This window comes from Mizuhopecten yessoensis, unplaced genomic scaffold (genome assembly GCF_002113885.1).
Source record: "Mizuhopecten yessoensis strain PY_sf001 unplaced genomic scaffold, ASM211388v2 scaffold11145, whole genome shotgun sequence".
NCBI classification, from domain to species: domain Eukaryota; kingdom Metazoa; phylum Mollusca; class Bivalvia; order Pectinida; family Pectinidae; genus Mizuhopecten; species Mizuhopecten yessoensis.
Genome location: NW_018408902.1, coordinates 3023991 through 3045911, shown reverse-complemented (window position 1 = coordinate 3045911; position 21921 = coordinate 3023991). Strand labels below are relative to the sequence as shown.

Sequence of the window (21921 nt, the reverse complement as noted above, 5' to 3'; positions counted from 1 at the left end):
TCATCAAGCATGGAAATGAACGGCGTTGTGTCAGGCATAGAAATGGGATCAAATGCTTAAACATAATGCACATTGATTTATGGTAGTAAATGTTTGATCAGTGATAATAATTGGTCATGGACGCATGGTAATTAATCGAAACCAATCGAATAACTGCTTTTAAGCTTGTCATGATATTTTAAGGGGGTAGAGAGTATGTGTTTCGAGAATGGAACATTTCGATCTCTGAAAGGTGGAGACTAATCCCAAACTTAACGACATGATTTCGTTCAACTGTCCAATATAAACAACCCTACTATACGTGTATGCTGACACAATATTTATTACCAAGGCGTGTTTCGTTACTCTATCAGATTTTTAAGGAAGAAGGAAATAATAATTTAACTGTCGAAACTGGAAGTTGGAGTGATATACCAAGACATGAACGTATTTGTCAATTATGTAATGTAAGAGATATCGGAGGCGAATTCAACCATATATTTGAATGTTCGGCATTAGATAATGAAAGAAAAAATCCTATCCTCTTAGTTATAGTGTCTTATCTATTGAAGTTATAATGACATCTAAAAGAAAGACATTCCTAAAATAATTATGTACTTTTATCAAAAAACAAATTCTGTCTGTTCCCCTACATGAAATTATCTATTATTTGTAACTCCAGTACACCTCTGTTTAGATGGCACTGTATCCCTCTGTATAATCACGCATGCTTACCATTGTACACTTTGTATTTACATATCTCTATATACCATTGTAAGTCAAAGGTGTTGAGATAAAAAAATAAGTTTGACGTTAATATTAAAGGTAAAGATATCTATAATCACGACATGATTAGTGTTAATCTTAAAATGTATTCCTCTTTAACAAATAAGTTATAAGGAATATTTCGCACTACATTTTAATCTCTGAATTTGTAAAATTGTATAGACATATCTAATCGACTAATTGGGATTGCCTATTTTAGTTTTCTACTTCTCCGGGAGAAATGTGTACGGTTTTCACTGCTAAATGTTAAGATATGGCACGTGCTTGTATTTCTATCAAATTACGATCTGTTACATCAAACGACAAGCCAGGTTTACAGCAGACGGAGACGCGAAATAACGAAAGAGTTACGATGCAAAAACAGATCAAACGATTTTTCCAGGAAAGTTTATTAAATACAATATAGTAAACAACGAAACTGTGTTAAAATTTTAATGATAATGAGAAAGGAATTATTTTATACTAACATTAATGGGTCATTAGGCAATTATATTTCAACAAGTCAAAATATTGTTCTTGGAAAATTAAAATAAAACTGACTAAAACTGATAATTCGTCAAATATAGTACCGCCAATGGTAAACTCCCCTACCAATTAAATTGATACCGGAGATGAAAATAGCGAATGCCCTTAATGACTAATTTGTTTCTATATCCCTTATATATTTCAGACTGGTTTTCCATCAGGTTATTTAACAGAATATCAATAAAAAGGAAAATATCACAACGTATGTGTCAACCTTGATAAATACTATGTTTTTGTGCAAGCCAATAACCACAATCATGTTGTCCTGAGGCCGACGTGCCTTTCCATGGCTAGGTAAAGAGAAAATAAGCTCCGCATGACCTAGGTACATGTATATAGATATACTTTTGAAAATATGTCATTTCGTAACATTTAGTTGCGTCTCAACAGTGATTGAAATGTTATAAGTCCAGTGAACGATTTCTATGAAAACATCAGCCTTCATGCCCTTTTTTTGGCTATGTAAACTCGCTATGGAGCATTTTAAAGGGACAATTTAGTGAAGTAAGCATTTTTTGTAACCTTGTTACAAAACTCTTCATGATTATATAGTTTGATACTCCCTATGAACAATTCATGTCGAGAAATTGACAAGAGACAATGTTTTCTTGGCATTTTTAATCCGTAATGGAGAAATCCTTAACTGTACAGCCGTACGTTTTAGCGGCAGCTGTCGGTGAATTCCAGCCGAGGAGAGAAGGTAATGCATTTACTCTGAATCAAAATCATCTTTCAACATCATTTTAATCCCCAACGTCGCTATAAATGATCGAGTGATCTTTTGATATCGTACTTTCTGCGGTTTGAAATTCTTTCTGCGGCACCCTCTCAGTGCGTGCATGCTCTAATTGAACCTGTTCGTTATTATTCAAATCCAAATGTGAACAGAAATATTTGATGAGAGGTATATATTATGATATTTATAATTCAAGAATGTGTTATGTGTGAACTCAGACTCATAACTGAGAGTGTTGTCGGTCGACAGTGTAGTACTATACAAGATGAAACTGACCACACTGGACGTGGGCTTCAGCACGGGTCATTATCAACTACGCAAACTTTCGTTAGGAGATATATATTTTCAGTTTCGACTTGATTTTCAGGTTTAAAAAAAACTTACTTCACTAAATTGTCCCTTCAATAGCTAATGTGCAAGTTCAGTATATTAAAATTACCATATTTAAGTTCAGATTTTTAATTGAATGTGATTCGGGCGAAATATTTTTTGGGTGCAAAGTTTTTGAGGTGAATCGTCTGTAATTCGAAATTCCTGTGATAATTCCGTCAGAACGTCGGCAGAATCTTGCATCCGGAATTTTCCACAATTTTACGAACATTATGTGAATAAAAGAGGTCTACATCTTCATAGATGTCTCATGAACTCAGATGAAGATATAAAATATATAAATAAAATATATACAATATTGCCAAACATAAAACAAGCAAACGCGACAGCCAGTCAACGACCTCAAGATACACAAAAATTAACCTAATTTGTTTTTAAAAATTATATTTGATAATTTTTCTTGAACTGATATTAATCTATCTAGTTGGCTCGGATGGAATCGTTTTATGTAGGGGGAAACCGGAGAAAAACGACGTGGGTGGGCCGGTGACCCGATACCTTTATCGGGGAATCAAACCCCAGTTGCCTTGATGAACTTACCCGACCACCTCCAAGATGGTGGAAGGCCGGCGACTCGGATAGGTCCAGATGCCACCGTTTACATACCTGCTCACTTTAAAAGATCGTTGTCTATGTCCCGAATATTATTTCCACGTAAACTGAAAATTTGAAGCGACTGTAATATGTAAGCGAAACCAAGTACCGCACGAATAATTTCAATTGAGATGTTTGTATCTGGAAAATAAGATGCGGGTAATCACAGACTTTGATCTAATTTAATTATATTAAAGCTAAACTGCAGCTTTACGAACCATGTTGATCGTTCAACGGGAGATAACTCCCAAATGGGTATGGTACTCGAAGCATAAATGTCTCGATATGTGGATTCGGTGTCATTCTTGTGTCACTTACATTTTTAGCGATCATTTTATCGTTTTAAGAAATAGAAAGCATAAAATTTCGTCACATATGATATTTTCATGTATTAAGAGAGAAGTAATCATTTTGAGATGTAGGTACCAAACACAACTTTCATTTTGTTCAAACTGAATAAATGCGAGTAACTATCGAAACAGGAGTTATCTACCTTGAACGGTAAATTCTCTGTTGTATTTCTCCTTTGGTCTGGAGATGCTACACTAAAGGGTTATTAATCTTTTGATTTATTTTGATTTCGTGTCTCCAATTCTGAATGTTGTGACGTTTGACAAACCATAGCGGGGAGTGTTTGACAATTGTATTGACTATTGACTCAATTAGTTGATGTGAGGATTTAAACGACGATATACCCTATTTTGACAACCAAACAGACGCGTACGTCCCTTACTGAAAATTATAATAACAGAACAAGAGGTTTTAGATATAATCAATATTTTAGACACTAATAAAGCTGCTGGTCCTGACGGCATCAGTCATAAAATGTTAAAAATGGTATCCAATGAAATATCTGCACAACTCACGAACTCATCGAACTCTATCATAGCATACTTACAACACTGGAGAATCGTGAATATACTGCTCTTGTTTTTTGTGACTTTTCTAAAGCATTCGACCGAGTCTGGCATAAAGGTCTATTAATTAAATTAGAAAAATACAGGATAAAAGGTAAACTTTTAGATTGGATTAAAAACTACTTAAGTAACAGACGCCAGTCAGTGGTACTAAAAATGCTATATCATCTGAAGCATCTATCAAAGCCGGAGTTCCTCAAGGTTCAGTGTTAGGGCCACTTCTTTTTCTTGTAATATATCAACGATATTTCAAATACACTACTATCAATGACTAGACTTTTTGCTGACGACACCGCATTAGCACACTCTTCTAAAAACTTACACGATATAAAACAAGTAATCAACTATGACATGGAACAATTAAACCTTTGGTCAAATAAATGGTTAATGAATTTCAACCCAAATAAAACCGAAATACTCCTTATTTCTAACACAAAGATACATTCTAACCCACAATTTCTTTTCGACAATACACTTATCCCTATTGTTAAAAACCACAAACACCTAGGAGTCATCATTAGTAACAACGGCACATGGAACTCTCACATGGAACTCTCACATTGAACATATACTTACAAACACTACAAAGTACATTGCAACTTTAAGGAAATTAAAATGCATCCTAAATAGAAAAAACTTGGAAAAATATACCTTGTTTTTAAAAGACCACTATTTGAATATGTCTGTGAAGTATGGGACAATTGTAATATCACATTTTCGAATAAATTAGAGAACATGCAGTATGAAGCAGGTCGAATAATGACTGGATTGCCTATTTTTACAACAAAAAATAATAATTTATTTACAGAGAGCTCGGATGGAAATCATTGACAGATAGACGCAGGATTAGAAAATTATTCATGTTTTATAATATTTATCATGATAATTCCCCCCATTTCTAAAATCTCTTCTACCACCTATTGTGTCAAACTTCTCTAACTATAATATTAGAAACAGGAATAACTTATACTATAAACCAATACTATAGACAGCAAGTCATAAAATAATCCTTCATACCAAGTACTTCAGACTCTAGGAATAATCTACCAATAGAAACAAAGTCAGGGACGTAATATAACCAGGCGTACGCACGGACGCACGGGCTTCCACGTAATTTTTTCAAGTATACTTTTAACAAGGATCACATCGTAGAACTATATGTGATAAACTTTAACAACTCATATAATCCTGGGCCTTCAGTGAATTCATTATCTCATTGATATTGTTTCTTTCATTGATTATTTAAAGAAAATGTTTCTTGTTCATATGGAACTAATTATTACGCCTTTGAAAAAAAATACTACAAGCCAAATATGAAAATGATAGGTATTTTATGTCTCAAACTGCACCAGAATGGGTTCCAGATTCCGAAAAAATCTCGGNACTCCGCGCTTCGCGCTTCGTATGCTTCCACATACTCATAGTCCTGGTTACGTCCCTGAAAGTCATCAGAATCCATTGAATAATTTAAAACTCTTACTCAACCTTAAGTCACAACCCCTTCTTATATTAAATGTTTTCTTGAATATGGGTCCAGAAACTGCGGTAGATCTTTAAATTACGACCTTTATAAAGCTCACCTTCGAGACAACTCTACTTGTGACTACAGAAATGACTTGGAAGACTCTTCCCATTTCTTACTAAATTGTAAAATATTTGATCAATCCCGTAATATAATGCTTCAATCCCTCGACTGGTATAACGAAATCACTGTTGAACACCTTCTCTTCGGAGATGCAAATCTTGACTACAATCTAAACCATTCAAATTTGTAGGTCTGTTCAACTGTTCATTTTTAGCTCCAAATGGTTTAAGATATAATACCCAACAGTCATATTGAATAACCAGGATACCTACTTCGACTATTACCATCTGTCTCTCCCCTCCACATTCTCTCTTATTCCAGCCCCTCTCCCTTTTTCCAACACCAACGATCTCTGTGTACTAACTTCAATCATAGCGTCCATCAATATCATAACCGTTTCCATATGACAAAGAGCGCGTGTCCGGTTTTCCTAATCTAGTTGGCTAAGTATGTAAGGCAGGAATTCACAGAAGGACTTGAAGTGACACAGGTCAGGAGAAAGGCAAACGCGGCACGGCATGTGATTGACCTTTAGAAAAGCAGAAGGATATGTGTGTATAGATTAGGTATACTACTTACGCCGACTCTATTAGGAAAATCACACACGCGATCTCAAGTAAACTCTCCGAATACATATATAACTATACGTTGGTGTCCCTAATCCTATCATTACCTCTTTTGCTGTAACCCATCTTTGACATCTTAAATATATATATACTATTATAAATTTGTTTTAGGCTATTACGTGACACATTAGTTTTGTATACAAATTTTCTGTTACGGAAAGGACGTTAGTAAGTTGCAATAACTTTTGTCCAATCCATTTGTCTTTTGTTGCAATAAAATTTATTTTAACTAATTTAAACCAGAGCACGATTCTCGAAAGTGAGTTCACGTCAGGGTCCGTCAAATCAAACCAAATCAATCACATCAAATCGTTTTATTCCTGTGATAAGAGATTACAAATAAAGAGTAAAACGGACATAGCTTCTATAAGATAGTTACTATCTCAACATCGATCATAATAGTCACATTTCAGGACGGTCCCTTATATTAGAGACAGTCTATTACACAAATGCACAGAATTCATCTGTAGAATAAGATGGCAGCCTTCTTCAAGAAGTCAGCGAAATCTTGAATAAAAGTAATATACTGGTCATCGCTCACAAAGTACGATTAAAATGTTTCTTACCGCTTTCCTAATAGTAATCTCCGGAAATGTTCACGAGAGAGATTGTCAAGGTATACACCGGCATCTCCTATCCTACGAGTCATGGAAGCTATTCTCTCACAAAGGTTGGCACCACACGTCCAAACAAAATGTAGGATATAGTCTATATAGTACTCTTAACATATGTTACAGAGACACTCATTCCATGTGGATGCTGTAGTTCACATTTTTATAACATTTCTGGTGGATTCACATGGTATTGTCTATAGCAATATACGGAGTACAGTATGTATTATGATTATTCCGGTATCTTAAAAAGTTAACTTTCGCATGTAGTCTTTAATTCAATAAAATGTTCTCAGTATTGCTGATTGAAGTTTTGATTATTCTTTTGCAGGACTGCTTTGACAGAAATTGCACACTCCCCCAACATTAACACTCCGGCCTTCCACGCAGGCGGCCGGATTTCGATCCCCGAAGTCGTCGTACGCATGGGTATTCAAAGAAAGTGTTTTTGTCCTGCCCAAACAAATTGGTCTGGGATGGATGTTGCGGTATCTGTGCTGTAACATTCAAGTGAGGTGGCACTATAAATGATGCCGTTGGAAGCACGGTCCCACTACAAACAGGGCACATTACATCTCCAGCACACACGCAGGCATGCACACAAAGGGAGATATTAGCCAGGTGGCATAGGACTAGTAGTTAGCGCCTGATAAGGCAGCTCCTGCGAATTCCTCAAAAATTGTATTGATTAATGTATATGCTAATTGTATTAATTGTATATCCATGTATTGTAAAGCGCTTTAAGGTGGCTAATGATAGCGAGATAGAAAAGAAAGAAGAACAAAGGCCGAGCAGTGAAGACGGTAAACAGTGTGTGGTGTACGTTTTCGCTAGTATAGCTATTTGTATAAAGTTTCCTGATAATGTGAGTAGACCAGCTTGTAGCTGATGCACATTTATGTGCTCATTTCCAGTGACAATTCCATACAATTTGTACTTTTGCTAAAATTCACAGTGCCTGTTTGCCATACACATGTACATTATCGTACAGGTGTGAAATACAGGTGAGAACTCTCGTGCTCATCGTGTCGGTGTACTTTTGTTTACTAGTTAGAAACATGTCGCAATAGAAGTCCAGTCTGTTCTCGAGTCCAGTAATTCCTGACAGTAAGCGGAAAACTATGAGTAGTCCCTTGAATCTTGAGAATGTGGAGAATACACGCTCCTCCATATACACCTCACCTCCATCCTAGACCACTCATTCACCTCCATTCTCGCCCTGCCCCACGGGATTGATGCCCCTACCCTCGGGCTCATCATCGTCGTTATTGGGTACTGACACTTCCCAACAGTCTTTGTTTACACCTGAATTCCTAACCCCTTTCTCTGAGCTGTTAGCACCAAAACTGGCCAATATTGTGTTGGAAATGTTACTCGTTTCGTTTAAACCAGAAATAGACAAGCAAGTTAAAAAGACCCTTACAGACAACGAATTCATCAAACCTTCTTAGGTCATTAGATGTACACAAGGCCACTGGTCTTGATGAAATCAGTTGTAAATTGTTGAAGGCAGCAAGCTCTCAAAATTCATCTTCACTGACATATACATTAAATTTGAGTGTCACCACAGGTAAATTTCCAAGTCAGTGAAAAATTTCAAAAGTTATTCCACTTCATAAAGGTGGAGCAATGACTGACATTTCTAATTATAGACCAGTGTCTATTTTACCAGTTTTATCAAGAAAATTTGAAAGACACATTCATAATAGTTTTTATAAGTATATTAATGAACATAATCTTCTTGTTTCCTCACAGTCAGGGTTCCGTAAGCATCATTCTTGCGAGACTGCCTTACTCAGTATTGTTAATAAGTGGGCAAAGGAAATTGACAAAGGAAATGTCAATGGTGTTATTTTTATAGATTAATACATATATAACTGTGTACTCTTTACCCCTATAAATAGTTCTAACTATTTCTATTGTACAGGATGAGTTACAAACTGATCTAAGTAAAGTGCAAGACTGGTGTAATGAGAATAAAATGATTCTAAATAGGAATAAAACGAAATGTATGGTTATTGCCACAAAACAGAAACTTAACAGAATAGATGATGCTCTAAGCCTAATATTAGATCAGGAATGAATTGCACAAGTAAAGAGTGAAAAACTTCTTGGTGTAAAAATTGACAACAGTTTATCTTGGTTAGATCACATAGCATCTGTTGTTTCAAAGATTAACAGTGGTTTGGGTTTACTTCGACGCATCCGTCAATAAGTGTTCAGCTAGACTTAAATGTTTTCATGCATGTATTTTCCCCCACTTCATGTACAGTAGCACAGTATGGAGCGGATGCTCTTTAAATCTTCTACAAAAACTGTCAAAAGCGCAGAAACAAGCTGCAAGATTACTGTTGGATGCTCCATTTGATACACCATCAGTAGAAATGTTTTCTTCATTAGGGTGGTTACCAATTGGCGAATATTTGAAATTCAAAAGAGGTGTTATGGTGTACAAATGTATAAATAATCTAGTTCCAGGATATCTTTCTAATCAATTTAATTTGTCTAACAACAGATATACTAGATCAGCATCCCAAAACTCTGTCAAGGTACCCAAACACCGTACCACATTTTATTCCAAATACTTTTTGGTACAAGGGAGCCAAATTTGGATTAATTTACCGGTTGAAGTACGACTCTCTTCCTCCTTGACAAAATTCAAACAAAAAATGATTGGTAACATTAAGAATGCGGTTTAATTGACTTTTATTTTTACTATTATACTTTTTAGATACAGCTTTGATTTGTTTTATTTTCGCTATATTAGCGTGTATTCTGTCAATTTTTAGCTTTTGCTACATTAGCATATATGTAAATTAGACAATTTGTCTTTTAATGAAAACCATAATGGGTTAAGCACGGAATATATTTCGTGCTTCTGTGATAATTTTATTGTAATTGTATTGAACGACCGTTTAAATTATGAAATAACTGTGATATGAATTGCTGTTTTAGTAGACCAACAATTATTTTATGTACATTTATTTGCTGTGATACTACTTTGTCTTTTAACTAACCAATTTTACTAACAGAGTACCCCGTGGAAGATTAGCTTTGCTAAACAGGTTTTGTATCCTCAATAAATAAAGTTTATTATTATTATTATAAACCCGCCATCGACTCTCATACTTTTGAATGTCTTCAGTTTGATCTTGATGAGCAGCAACAATACACGAGGGGTGCATTACAATTTCACAATGTACCGGCGGTGAGCCACTTGACCAATTTGATACTTACCAAGCAGTCACTGACATGTGTACAAAGATCAATGTTCCCCTTGGAAAAAATGATATATCCAGATCCCACACCATTAGTAGGATACGTGACAAAAAAGTAAATGTCCGGTTTCTCCGATATACTGACCGCCAAAGGGTATTCAAAGCGAAATCCGGCCTGAAAAACCACTTCAAGGAGGAAAACGTCTATATAACTGAGTGCTTGACCCCCTATCGACAAGGAATCGTAAACGAGCTTGGTAAGTTATGGAGGGATAACCTAATTGCTACCCACTGGACAATGGACGGTCGAATATTTGTTAAAAAACTAGAAAATGTCTGTAAGACATAAATGCCCCCGCTGCCATGTGAAATTAGTTTCAGTGTTCTATAAAAGGTTACAACCACTTTGATCTTGATACCCTGAAACATGCACACACACAAGGTACTACACTTAAAGTTGATTTTAATATTCATATGGGTTTTTTCTGTATGTTATAACAAATTGAATGAAGTTGCTAAGTGTTGAAATTAAATCAGTAGATTATTTTCTATATAAAGCAACAGTGACCTTGGCCTTGACCTTGGAACCCTGAAACACAACAATGTCCGAAGTATACTCATACTTGATCTTTGCATATAGTTTGACCAAAATCCATGAAAGAATGAAGTTGCTAAGTGTTTAAATTGAATCGGTTGATGATTTTCTATATATAGCAAGTGTGACCTTGGCCTTAACCTTGGATCCTAGAAATACAACGATGTCCGAAGTATACTCATACTTGACCTTTGTATAAAGTTTGACCAAAATCTGTCAAAGAATGAAGTTGCTAAGTGTTTACATTGAATCGGCAATCCGTTCCTGAAATCGTCATGCTGCAATTTCTTATAGAAACATTTATAGCAAACCGTCTCACATAATTACATATACACATTATTCCCCCGCTTCACGGTGTATTCCGTCTTTGCGTATTGCAGAGTTATCTTCTCTTGGGAACAGGTATTGATTGTTACGTCATTGGTTTGTGCGAGAAAATTACGTCGTTTTCTCAAAACTGGATGACGTTACTCTCACAAACAAGTGACGTAACAATCAATACCTGCTCCCAAGAGAAGATAACTCTGCAATACGCAAAGACGGAATATGTACATGCATATGAAAAAATGTGCTGAACTTCCTTACTTATGACGTTTGTTTGTTGCGATATTTAAAAAAATAAAATAATGTCATACATTGTGTTGCGTGAACATGATCTATATTGAATTAAAAAAAAAAATCCGAACATCTGAATTATACCGTGAATCATGGCCACGTTATATGTTTATATGTACAAATACATATATAACTGTGTACACTTTACCCCTATAAATAGTTCTAACTCGTCCTTAAAATAGTTAATACTGGTGTCGAAATGTAGAAATTGGGTGGCTACCATTGTCAAAACGAAGAGAAATCAGAAAACTGTCCCTCCTTTATACTATTAAACATGGCACTGCACCCTCATCTGACCCATTATAACTTAAGAAATTCTCAGCAATTACGGCAGCAACGGTATAGACTCCAAACTATGCGCAACTCTTTCTTTCCTTCAACTGTTGATCTTTGGAATAGTTTAGATACAACCATAAGCACTCCTAAACTCAGAACTCGTTCAAATCAAATATAGATAAGTTGAATAATGTGATAACTAAACGTAATCCATGCTGTCTCAATTTTGGTCCGCGTAGGCTTAATATTCTTCATTGTAGATTAAGAAACAGAGCAAGTACTCTCAATTATGATTTTTTAAGAGACAATCTTACTTTTTCAGCACAATGTGAATGTGGCCACACGTGCGAGGACTCGTGTCACTTCTTCTTCACATGCCCTAAATACCACATCCTACGCCTTTCCTAATTGCAGGATTAAGCATGGTATCCCGTAGATGTCATAGGTGATATAGATTTAAATAATGAGGCAAACTCAAACAGTGCACGAACGGTTCAAGTCTATATCGACGGACTGGCAGGTTTTGACATTTCCGAGCACGTCACCCNAATATGTTTACATAATTTTGAATAATTGTGTATCTGATCTGGCTGATATGGAGGAAGGGCTTTGAGAACACGGAACGAGTGGATCTACAGAGTACAGCTTTATGGAATGTGATGGACAAAGTTTATGAAAGTGTTGATTGATGTTTTTCCAGCCAGTCAGATTGCTGTTAATCAAATATTGTTTTAAACATTTACATGTGTTTGTATATTATATATATATTTAGGGGAAGATCCTACCTATCTTTTACCCTTCTTCTTCTTGCTTTCCTTCTCTCACTGTTTCTACTATATGATCAGATAAAGTTAATTCACTGCTGTCCATTATGTATTATACAACAGGAAAGGGCGTTACTAAGTTGGCAAAACTTGTGCTCAATCCTAATTGTCCTTATTTACGACAATAAAAATATGTTTAAACTAAAAAAAATAGGGCGCTAGGTATATTAAATGTTGTATATTATTATTATTATTAATATTAATATTTTTACAATATTTTCCAAATGTCCAGAATTAATCTCAGTTGGTGTTTTGCCTGTCTATCGATGTGTTGGTAGAGACGTGCCAAGAATATTTGTTTCGATGGTACTTAGGAATAAAATTTTCTTTCTGAGTCAACGTCAGGGTCTGTCATGATGATTACATCATTCTCCTTTTCCCCGCCAACAAACAGAATAGTTACATAAAAAGTCAGTGGCGTAGCTTGCCCTTGTTCGGAATTGGTTCGTTGAGGAGTGGGTCCAGGGCAGGGCCTTGGTAGGTGAGGGACAAGGGGGGTACAACAAGCAGTGTGTTTGTTTTTGTTTTTCCGATTGAGAATTCGTTAGATTTACCTGCGCCTGTAAATATCAATCACCATATACATGTATTATAAATCAGAAAAATGATCCTCACGGACGAAGAAATATAATAAAAAGAAAAATTCTCAACAACGAGTCTTTAGTACTTTCATCTCTTCTTTCCTAGTAGAGATGAAAGTACTAAAGACTCGTTGTTGAGTTTTTTTCTTTTTATAATATATATATATATATATATATAAAGAAAACATTGAGAAGTCCTTGTGTTGGAATTAAATATAAAAAACGTCATACTTTCTTGTGTAAACAACTAGGACCTCACAATGCCTGTTTTCAAAATAAACACAGTCTCCTGATGAACGGGGAATCAACCCGAGAAAGGCCTCGAGACGATATCTCTGTCTTTTGTTTTATTATATATATATGTAAATTGGAAAAGTACACATTTATCGTTTTTCTTCAATGTACATACAGATTATAAAAAAAATTGAAAATCTTAATTGTGATTGGAATTGAGTGTTAATATATACAGTTGTACCGCGGTACTTTCTGGATCAATGATCATACGGAGTATAATACCCACCCGCCTTTTTTTAACACAATAGCCAAATTATTCTTCGTGACGTCATTTTACTCCTATTGCATAATCGTCATATTTTCAAGACGTCATTTCCTACATTTAGCAGATACGCTACCTCATTTGGTATTTATTCTTTTTAATAAGTTGTTTTGTCCTGAGCAACCCAGATTTAATTAGTAATTCCATTTACCATGAATTATTGGTTGGATTTCGTCTATATTCAACTCTTTTAAGCGTGCTGGGAACCATATTAAACCATATGAATCGTAAACTATTGTGATCATTTAGAAAGATAAGGTTAAAAATAAATAAAAACGTCTTAATCAGTCCTTGGGAGCTACAACATATTTTAAATTTCTGATTCAGTGCTAAACAAATCTACAAAAAATAATCTCAGCACTTTATATGAAGAAAAACATGCGAATTTCTTTAAACCGACTCAAAAAGTTTATCTAAAAGTTAAAACGAGAGAAGGAGGAAAAACAGTTTAGCAGTCTGCTCACTCGTATCTCCGAGAACCTGGGATAAAGACGACAAACACAATAAAACAGAAGATAGAAATGACTAGTCAGCAAACTGGGCAACTCCAGAAGAGGCAGACCGTGCTTACCTCCCTTTGACCATACATAGAGAATAATAGGATACAATAGGATAAATAATGACACTCTGCCTCTATATCCATATCTTAATATATTTTAAACGTATTTATAAAATATTATTCATTAATTGTCATTTCCTGAGATTTCTTTATCCCGGCAAAATGATTGTATTTCAGTTCAAGTCTTTAATCGTTGGCGATGTAATAACATATTCGGGGAGACTGTTCCAGATTCCGACAACCCTAAAGCTAAATGAATATTTCCGAATATCATGCTTGAAATGATTTTTCCTGATTTTCTGTGCATGTCCTCTTGTTCTAGATGATGTATCAAACTCGAAGATTTGACCATGCCTTGATCTACATTTGTATCAAGCTTAGGAGTTACTGGGGGCAAATAATTAATTGGTCACTTGGATGATGGATCGGGATAATTTGAAAAAACCCGAAAGAGGCTTGCAAACTTTTACAACTTGTGAAACTTTTATAGGGTCTGGAATATTAATGGAGACCCTTTGTCGTTGTTTGTCATAAAGCTGATAAAGCGACATCACTGACATCATTTTAACTTCGAATTCTGGAATAGAAATGCTGTGCAAATAGTTTTCGAAATTCAATGATAAACAGTGTTAAAATTTAGGAATGTGAAATCAAATGATCTGATTATGAACTTATCTCCTTTCTGTATCTGGGGATGTCTGTTCTACATTAGCCCGAGATTCCGTAGGCCCTGCCATCAGACATCTAACTGTCAAAGTCTGGTGCCGGGGTCAGAGCAAACTCGGGCTAGGTGTAAAGTACCAATTTTTGATATGTTACCCGAGTAGAGGTGGTTAAAGTGGCGAAGAAAAATATTTAAACTAAAATAAATATTACAAATAGAGATGGAAATCCTTAAAAAAAACCTAGAAGAGCCGCGGGGACCGCGCATAGACATGGTCTGTAGACTAAAGCCGAGAACAACGCCTATCAGACCCCAGGGAGACTTGTTTTCGGATTTGGGACTTTCGAATCGAACCCACTCACGTGAAAGTCGACGATAAAACGTCATCCAAAAAACAAACTCCATTTAAATATGTCGCTTACATAAGAAGTATCATAGTGAGGTTCGTATTGCCATTCGAATTTATTAAGAATTTGCCCCCCCCCCCCCCCCCCCCCCCCCGGTCTTGGGAGATATCTCGTCGAAACCTTAAATGGATGTACATACAATTTTCTGTCTCCACGTTTGAATTAGTAAGCTAGATATTTGATATTTGTTTCCGGCTTAATATTATTATTATTGTTAACTAAGAAAAAGAAAGAAAGATCAATCATTCATATCAATAAGCCTCCAACACAAAGTCGACCTTACGATTAGCTCCTATATACAGTGGCGGATCCAGAGACCTATCTGGGGGATTTCCAAATTTCCTGGGGGTCTCCATGTGGGGAAAATTGAGGAAATGGAGTCCGTAAACTTATTTCTTGATATATCTTTCAAGAGGCTGAGTATTACAGCATTATATCAAATATAGATCAATGTGTCCTATATTTGTCTGCTTCGATGACTTCGTGTTACGTTTCATTTCATGTGACAATGTACTTCATGGTAGCAGTGAGGTGTATCTATACATACACATCTGTCACGCTTTGTAGAATCAATTCACGTTAGTGCATCTATGCTAAGCGTGTTAAGTTCTATTTATAGAGATGAGAAAATCGAGTCCCTAGCTGGAATGTTCTAGAAGGACACACGAGGAGTTACGCACTATCTAGCTAAACTCAATGAAGAAGGACGGATACCTAAATATTTTCAACCGCAACTTTTGAAGCACCTCAGTATTATATATATATTTTATAACTCTTTACACACACAGCGAAACCACGTGTGTTCGTAACTACCCACCTAACACACACGTCCTACCATTACTTTTAAATACACATTGTCACTGTGAAAATAAGTATAAGCCTATTTCTGTTTGAAATTAAGCGACAGCTATATACATTCAAGGGTTTATTATATCGAATATTAATTAAATTCGTAACTTAGATATAATTTGATTATATTTCAACGGTGTTTTTTTTTAAATTCAGATTTAAGAAATAATTAAAATACAATAAGAGTTTAAGTAAATAATTAGCCGGCTATTAAGGTGATAATCGACATTGATGAGAAGTACTTTAAAGACAAATATATTATGACAGTGATGTTTATTTCACGTGTTTGTGGGAAACTTCGAAACGGCAAAGGCCTATGTCATATATTCAATACTTCACAATATTAATTATCTAAAATCGTCGATCACTTGCTGAAAAAAGTACAATTTTAAAGCATTTTACCAACGAAAGTACAACTTTAAACAATTTTTGTTTGTTTCTGTACTGTTTCTATCTTCTTCATTTTAAATACTTTTAATTTTAATTCCAAACTATCCTCAGAATCTGAGCTTCGTTTGGACATGTTTGGACAAGCTGTGTATTGCACAACCCTTTGATATTTTAAAGCTCAGGAACTCGCTCAGAAGCGACCACAAATGCGTTAGGATTGCTTTCGATCTAAACGCACGGAAGACTGCGACTCGTTCCAAATAACGGGGAAATACGCAAGATTATAAAAATAGAACAAATTCTCTGCAATGATTGGTCAATTTCTGCAGCAATTTATTTCGCCTGTGTGCTACGTCACAGCAGGTATATAACTAACCGGGATTCCCCCTGTCGGCTCGTTGTTGGCCTGTCTCCCCATCTGGTAAGCCGTGTAAAGTCGTATGGTGGTTGTGCCCTTGGCCACCGGCGATTTTTACCAGGAAACCAATATTCATTGTAACAATCGTCATCGTAAGACAGTGCTAGTGAATCAGATATCCAATGGACGTATAAATTTATGAAAATCTGTGAAGGAGTGAGACTTGTCGCAGTAAAACTCTACGCCGAGTTGGGCTGTGTACACGTAGACCGGTCGACAGCTGACCTAGTTTGTTGGCGAGCTAGTCAACACGAGGGGTACCTAAAACCTTCCAGCTGACACACAAAATGGAGGCCGACCCGCTCATGGTGAATGATTGTATAAATGACTTCGACTTAGACCAGTTTGTCGAACGTTCAGCTGCGATTAAACAAGAGACACTTGATCGGCTCGACTTCAGCGATTGTTGCAATGGCGGAGCGAAATCCCCGGCCACGGATTCCGAGGACGGCTCGACCACACCCTCGATATGTAGTGTGCCCCAGTCCCCGAGTTGTTTCAGCAGCAGTAGTTGTAGCAGCGTTCCTCCCAGTCCCACGGAATCTAAAAACCTGTACGATGACATAGGCTGGCTAACACAGAGTGTGTCCTTCAACTCGGCCAGCATGGAGGGGGTCTCTGAGGCAGTTGACGTATTGATTTCCAGCAGCCCGGAGTTTGTGAACAATTTCACCAAGTACTTGGTATCTGGGGCCGAGGCTGGCAAGGAGTCACTCCCTAGTTCTCCCCCCGACCAAGCTAACATAACAACCAAGGTCCCTTCCCTCAAACGGAGCAGGAGCAATAAGAAGAAAATGGACGACGAGGAGTTGGTTACTCTGCCAGTGAGAGAACTGAACCGGCGACTTCAGGGGCTACCAAAGGATGACGTTGTGAAATTAAAACAGAAAAGAAGAACATTGAAAAATCGTGGTTATGCTCAAAATTGCCGTTCCAAACGCATGCAGCAGAGACAAGACTTGGAAGTCACTAACCGTTCTCTTGAAAAAGAATTGAAACAACTTCAGAGGCAGCTGTCAAACTTGACACGGGAGAGGGATTTATATAAACAACAGTACGAGTTTCTCAGGGTGAAATGTAGCTTGGCTGTAAGCAAAAGTACCAGGCCACATGACTTGGATGGGTCGGTGTCTAGCTATGGTCCAAGTTCTCCAGACAGTGAATGAAAGACTGGTAATTAATAACTGTTTACCAACATACACATTCTTGATACATTCTGCACATAGTTATCTCAGTTAAATCAATCAGTGGAGTATAGATTTTAAGATTATATAGTATAACAGGCATGATCAGTTGTAGGAAATAGCTGTTAAATAGAAAAGTTCAGGACATTTTTGACCAACTAATGATCTAGCTAATGCGAGTTGTTACTTGAACGAGTATTGTTGATTATTACTTGACATGATATCAGTACCAATATGATGGTTGATATAAGATTGACATTTGATTTTGTTTGTAATATAATGTACAGTGAAGATTTGTATACATACATTTACATGGTCTATCTGTCCTTGGTGTGTATGATTCAATTGTCAATGTAGATATATTTTTGCAAAAAAAAAAGCATAGTACTCTAGCATGAATTTCAAGCATATTTAAGTTACTATAATGGAAAAAAAACTTGTCGTAAAATTTTATCTGCTTTGAATATTGCAATATCATAGGTACATTGATGTGCATAAAGGATCATCCTAGAGGCAGGTCAATCCCCCCTTGTCCCTGTCAGCTTGTATCTGGAGGGATTTTCATTAGTGCTTGTTACGTAATATTGCATGTTAGGATGTAAAAGTTGTATATCCTAAAGCTAACTTCCCCTGTGACAGCCCATAGAGGGTAGCATGCAGAACATTTATGGTATCGCATACCTAGCAGTGCCCCCTGTACAAGGCCCCCCCTCGATTATGAATACAGTGCTGCAGGGGCACCACTTGGGATCAGGATAATCACCATTACTGTTCTAACCCCTTGTATAGCCTCTTGATGTTAATTAATATGGGCAACACACAGTTAACAGTTTCCCTGGAGCTGCATGAATGACTGGAGGGAATGGGGCACCGCAAGGGATGTTGTGGTAGGGGAGGAAGCATTTAGGGGCGCCTTTAGGGGTTATACAATGGCTTGGCTGTATATGCTTTGTGCAGCAGCATTATACAAGTAGATACAGGGGCTGGCCATATGGGGGATTGACTAAAGCTTGATCCTTGTTGCACCTATTGAAAAAATCTTAAGTGACTATACCACTGTTACCATGACAGCTATACATTGTTCAGAAGTTATTATATCATTATAATTTCACAAATTTTGTGTGATTCACATATTGTTAGATTTGGAACATTTTCCCCTTAACAGAATGTATTCCATTGAATGAATGCATCATTTAATGTTTTGTTTAAAATGGTAGATATATCTTTTTCAAAATACTGATATTGCATGATTCACTTTTTGTGATCATAACCAAAGTGTTACCAGTTTCTTTATTTTTCTCATATGTTCCTCATAAATCCAGTAGTTGGTTATTATACACAGGTCTGGCTGATCACACTGGGGAGATTTCTTGAAATGGAATATTGAGGTCGCAGAGTGCAATTATAGAATGTTAGCCAATGGAGATTTTAAAATATTTTAAACTTTTCACATTTTTTGGAATGAGAGGAATGGTTATGTCACTTCATCATTTGTAAATAGTTGTATATTTAGCCCCATTTCCCTTCCCCCTCCCAAATGTTTGAACTGAAAGGTACCCACTGCAAGGGCAACTATACTTAGTATAAACCAGTGCGGTACCCCAGGTTGATAAATACAATGATCTGTGATACAAGAAAATGACAAAATTGTTTGTGAGCGAGACACACAAGTCTGACTATAAAACCTTTTTATAAGTTATGATGAAAAGAGACCTTTCTTAAGGATGTGTCTCAGTACACCGAATTTGCAAGTCGCCGAGTGGCAACTACTAAGAAACTATCCCCTTGTTATTTGTAGGGTCATGATAGTTGATACGTAGATATATACACTTCGTGTATATTACCGGAACGAGTTATGAGTGAAGAACTTTGTATACATCATTCATGTTGTATACAAATTTGACTTTTTTGTGTTTTTTGTTTTGTTGGAATTTGTTATGCGAGTATATATGCTGACTAGTGTATATGCAGAATTAGTGTATAATAAGTGTATGTCCAGAATGTGTTTACTACATATATGTATATGTGATAAAAAAATGTATAAAAAAAAGTTTTAAAAATGGGCTTCAACAACCAAAAAACTTTAAAAAAAAATCTTGCATTTTTCTCTGATAAAGAGATAAATCAAGGCCAAAAAAATAGAAAAAAATGTATATATATTTAAATATATGAAAAAAAAATTGAAAAAAACAATTGTAACCTTCCAGCTTGACCAATCACCTGCTATGTCTTGTATGTGGGAGGTGTTGTGAGTCGAGCTCCTGACTTTGCCAGTTACCATTTAATGACCTGATCGGACATGACATGTACAATAACTTGTTGTCAAAGACTTGACAGAGTTACCTCTCTTGTTTGTAACTCGTCGAAGACTTTACAGAGTTATTTCTCTTGTTTGTTAAGGCTGACGTATTATTCGTACAGTAAAGCAGGTAGTATAGAGGACAGCACAAGTGAACAATGGTAGAAAGAAGGGTACATTACCTTTAGTATACATACATCTTGCACAGCGATGCTGTCGACTCGATAAACCTATTAATAGTGCTTCAGAATGTTAATAATCTCAATTGTGATAATTTGTTGTTGATGTTGTTATGGAAGAGATTTGTTTTACAGTAGAAGATTGTTACTACTGATAGCATGTTATAAAGTGTACCACTGTTAACTATTTCTGTTTTCTGTTTTTAATAGTCTTTAATTAATTGATGAAACAGTTTAAACATTATGTATGGTACACTGGAATAATTCCTGAACATCATGACTTCAATACTGTGCTATTAACCTTGGTGCAGAGAGGCAATATGTCGCTTTTAATTCAATGGTTAGATGTTAGTGAGGTGAGGTGCCCCCGTCTGATTGATAACTTACCTGGTACCCAAACCCGTTACAATACACAGGGTCCAAGTTGTACCATATGGAGATTATTTTTGTATGTTACTAGCCTACTGATTTGTTGATGCATTGGTAAAGAGCCTTGTGATTGGTTGACTCAATCTCTCCATCCATATGTCTACTTAACTTAAATTGACCTTAATTACCAATGCAAGGTCAGAGGGCACATCAGATAAATGTTGGATGGAATAAATGTTTTTAATCTAGAGAGGTCAGAGGTTGATCTGTGAAGATGGGAGAAAGTGAGTCCATACATGATTTGCAGGAGAGAGTGGATTGCCAGACAGAATGAGAGAAAGATCTGACAGTGTTTGTTTTTATCTGTGCTGTACTAGGGAATGTAGCAGAGCGTGTTGGGCCAGTTTGTGATATTTGATACTGGTTATAGCGAGGTGTACATGCCTGAGCTAGCTGTCTGCTTTACTGTACAAATGTACACCAGTCTTGGATGATGTTTGTCCTCATCAACAAATAAAATGCATGAAAACGCAATTTTAAACCTCTGACTTTTTCTTTTCCTTTACATATTATACTGTGCTAATTTTCACATTTGACTTTTACAATAAGTAGATGTTAACTTTCCCTAGCTTACAGGGACAGTAAAAGTTGGGACTTGTCTGAGAAGCTCTACCTACTGTTTACAATGCTTTTATAGATGCTGTAAATAATAGTACTGTACATACATTTGCAATAATTGGAAGATCTTTGACAAAGTTTTTCCTCGTTTCATTCAAATGTGAAAATTTGAATGAAAAAGGTATGTACGGGTAATTTTAAAACCTACCGGAAGAGCTTTTGAGATACCCTGTGTTTAGTGAACACTGGAAAGGTGTAACTATATTTTGACCCCACTAACCGTCTGTCCATAGTTCATAGACTCGTGAATAACATAATAAGCACATAGTATCTGTGAGCTTCAAAGTAATGACGCAATGACCACCGTCTGTCAGTTGTCAAGTTTTGCTTAGAGCAACTTTTTGGAAATTACAAGGCGTATGCAGGACAGATATTGAAGGTAATGTTAGCATTGTTATCGGTCGGAGACATGGAGTAAGACTTTGAAGAAATCAACATGGATATCTGTTATAGTGTACGCACCTGTCTTAGAAATGTGTGGAATAAGGTTAAGAATTTTCTCACATACTTA

General features: G+C 36.2%; 1 protein-coding gene across 1 annotated transcript; it reads left to right on the top strand.

Moving 5' to 3' along the window:
* Positions 1–16660: 16660 nt before the first annotated feature.
* LOC110466773 (transcription factor MafB-like) lies at positions 16661–21273 on the top strand. The gene has a single exon (XM_021523522.1). It carries the CDS (start codon positions 16989–16991, stop codon positions 17865–17867), a length of 879 nt encoding a protein of 292 aa, XP_021379197.1. The 5' UTR covers positions 16661–16988; the 3' UTR covers positions 17868–21273.
* The last annotated feature ends 648 nt before the right edge of the window (positions 21274–21921 follow it).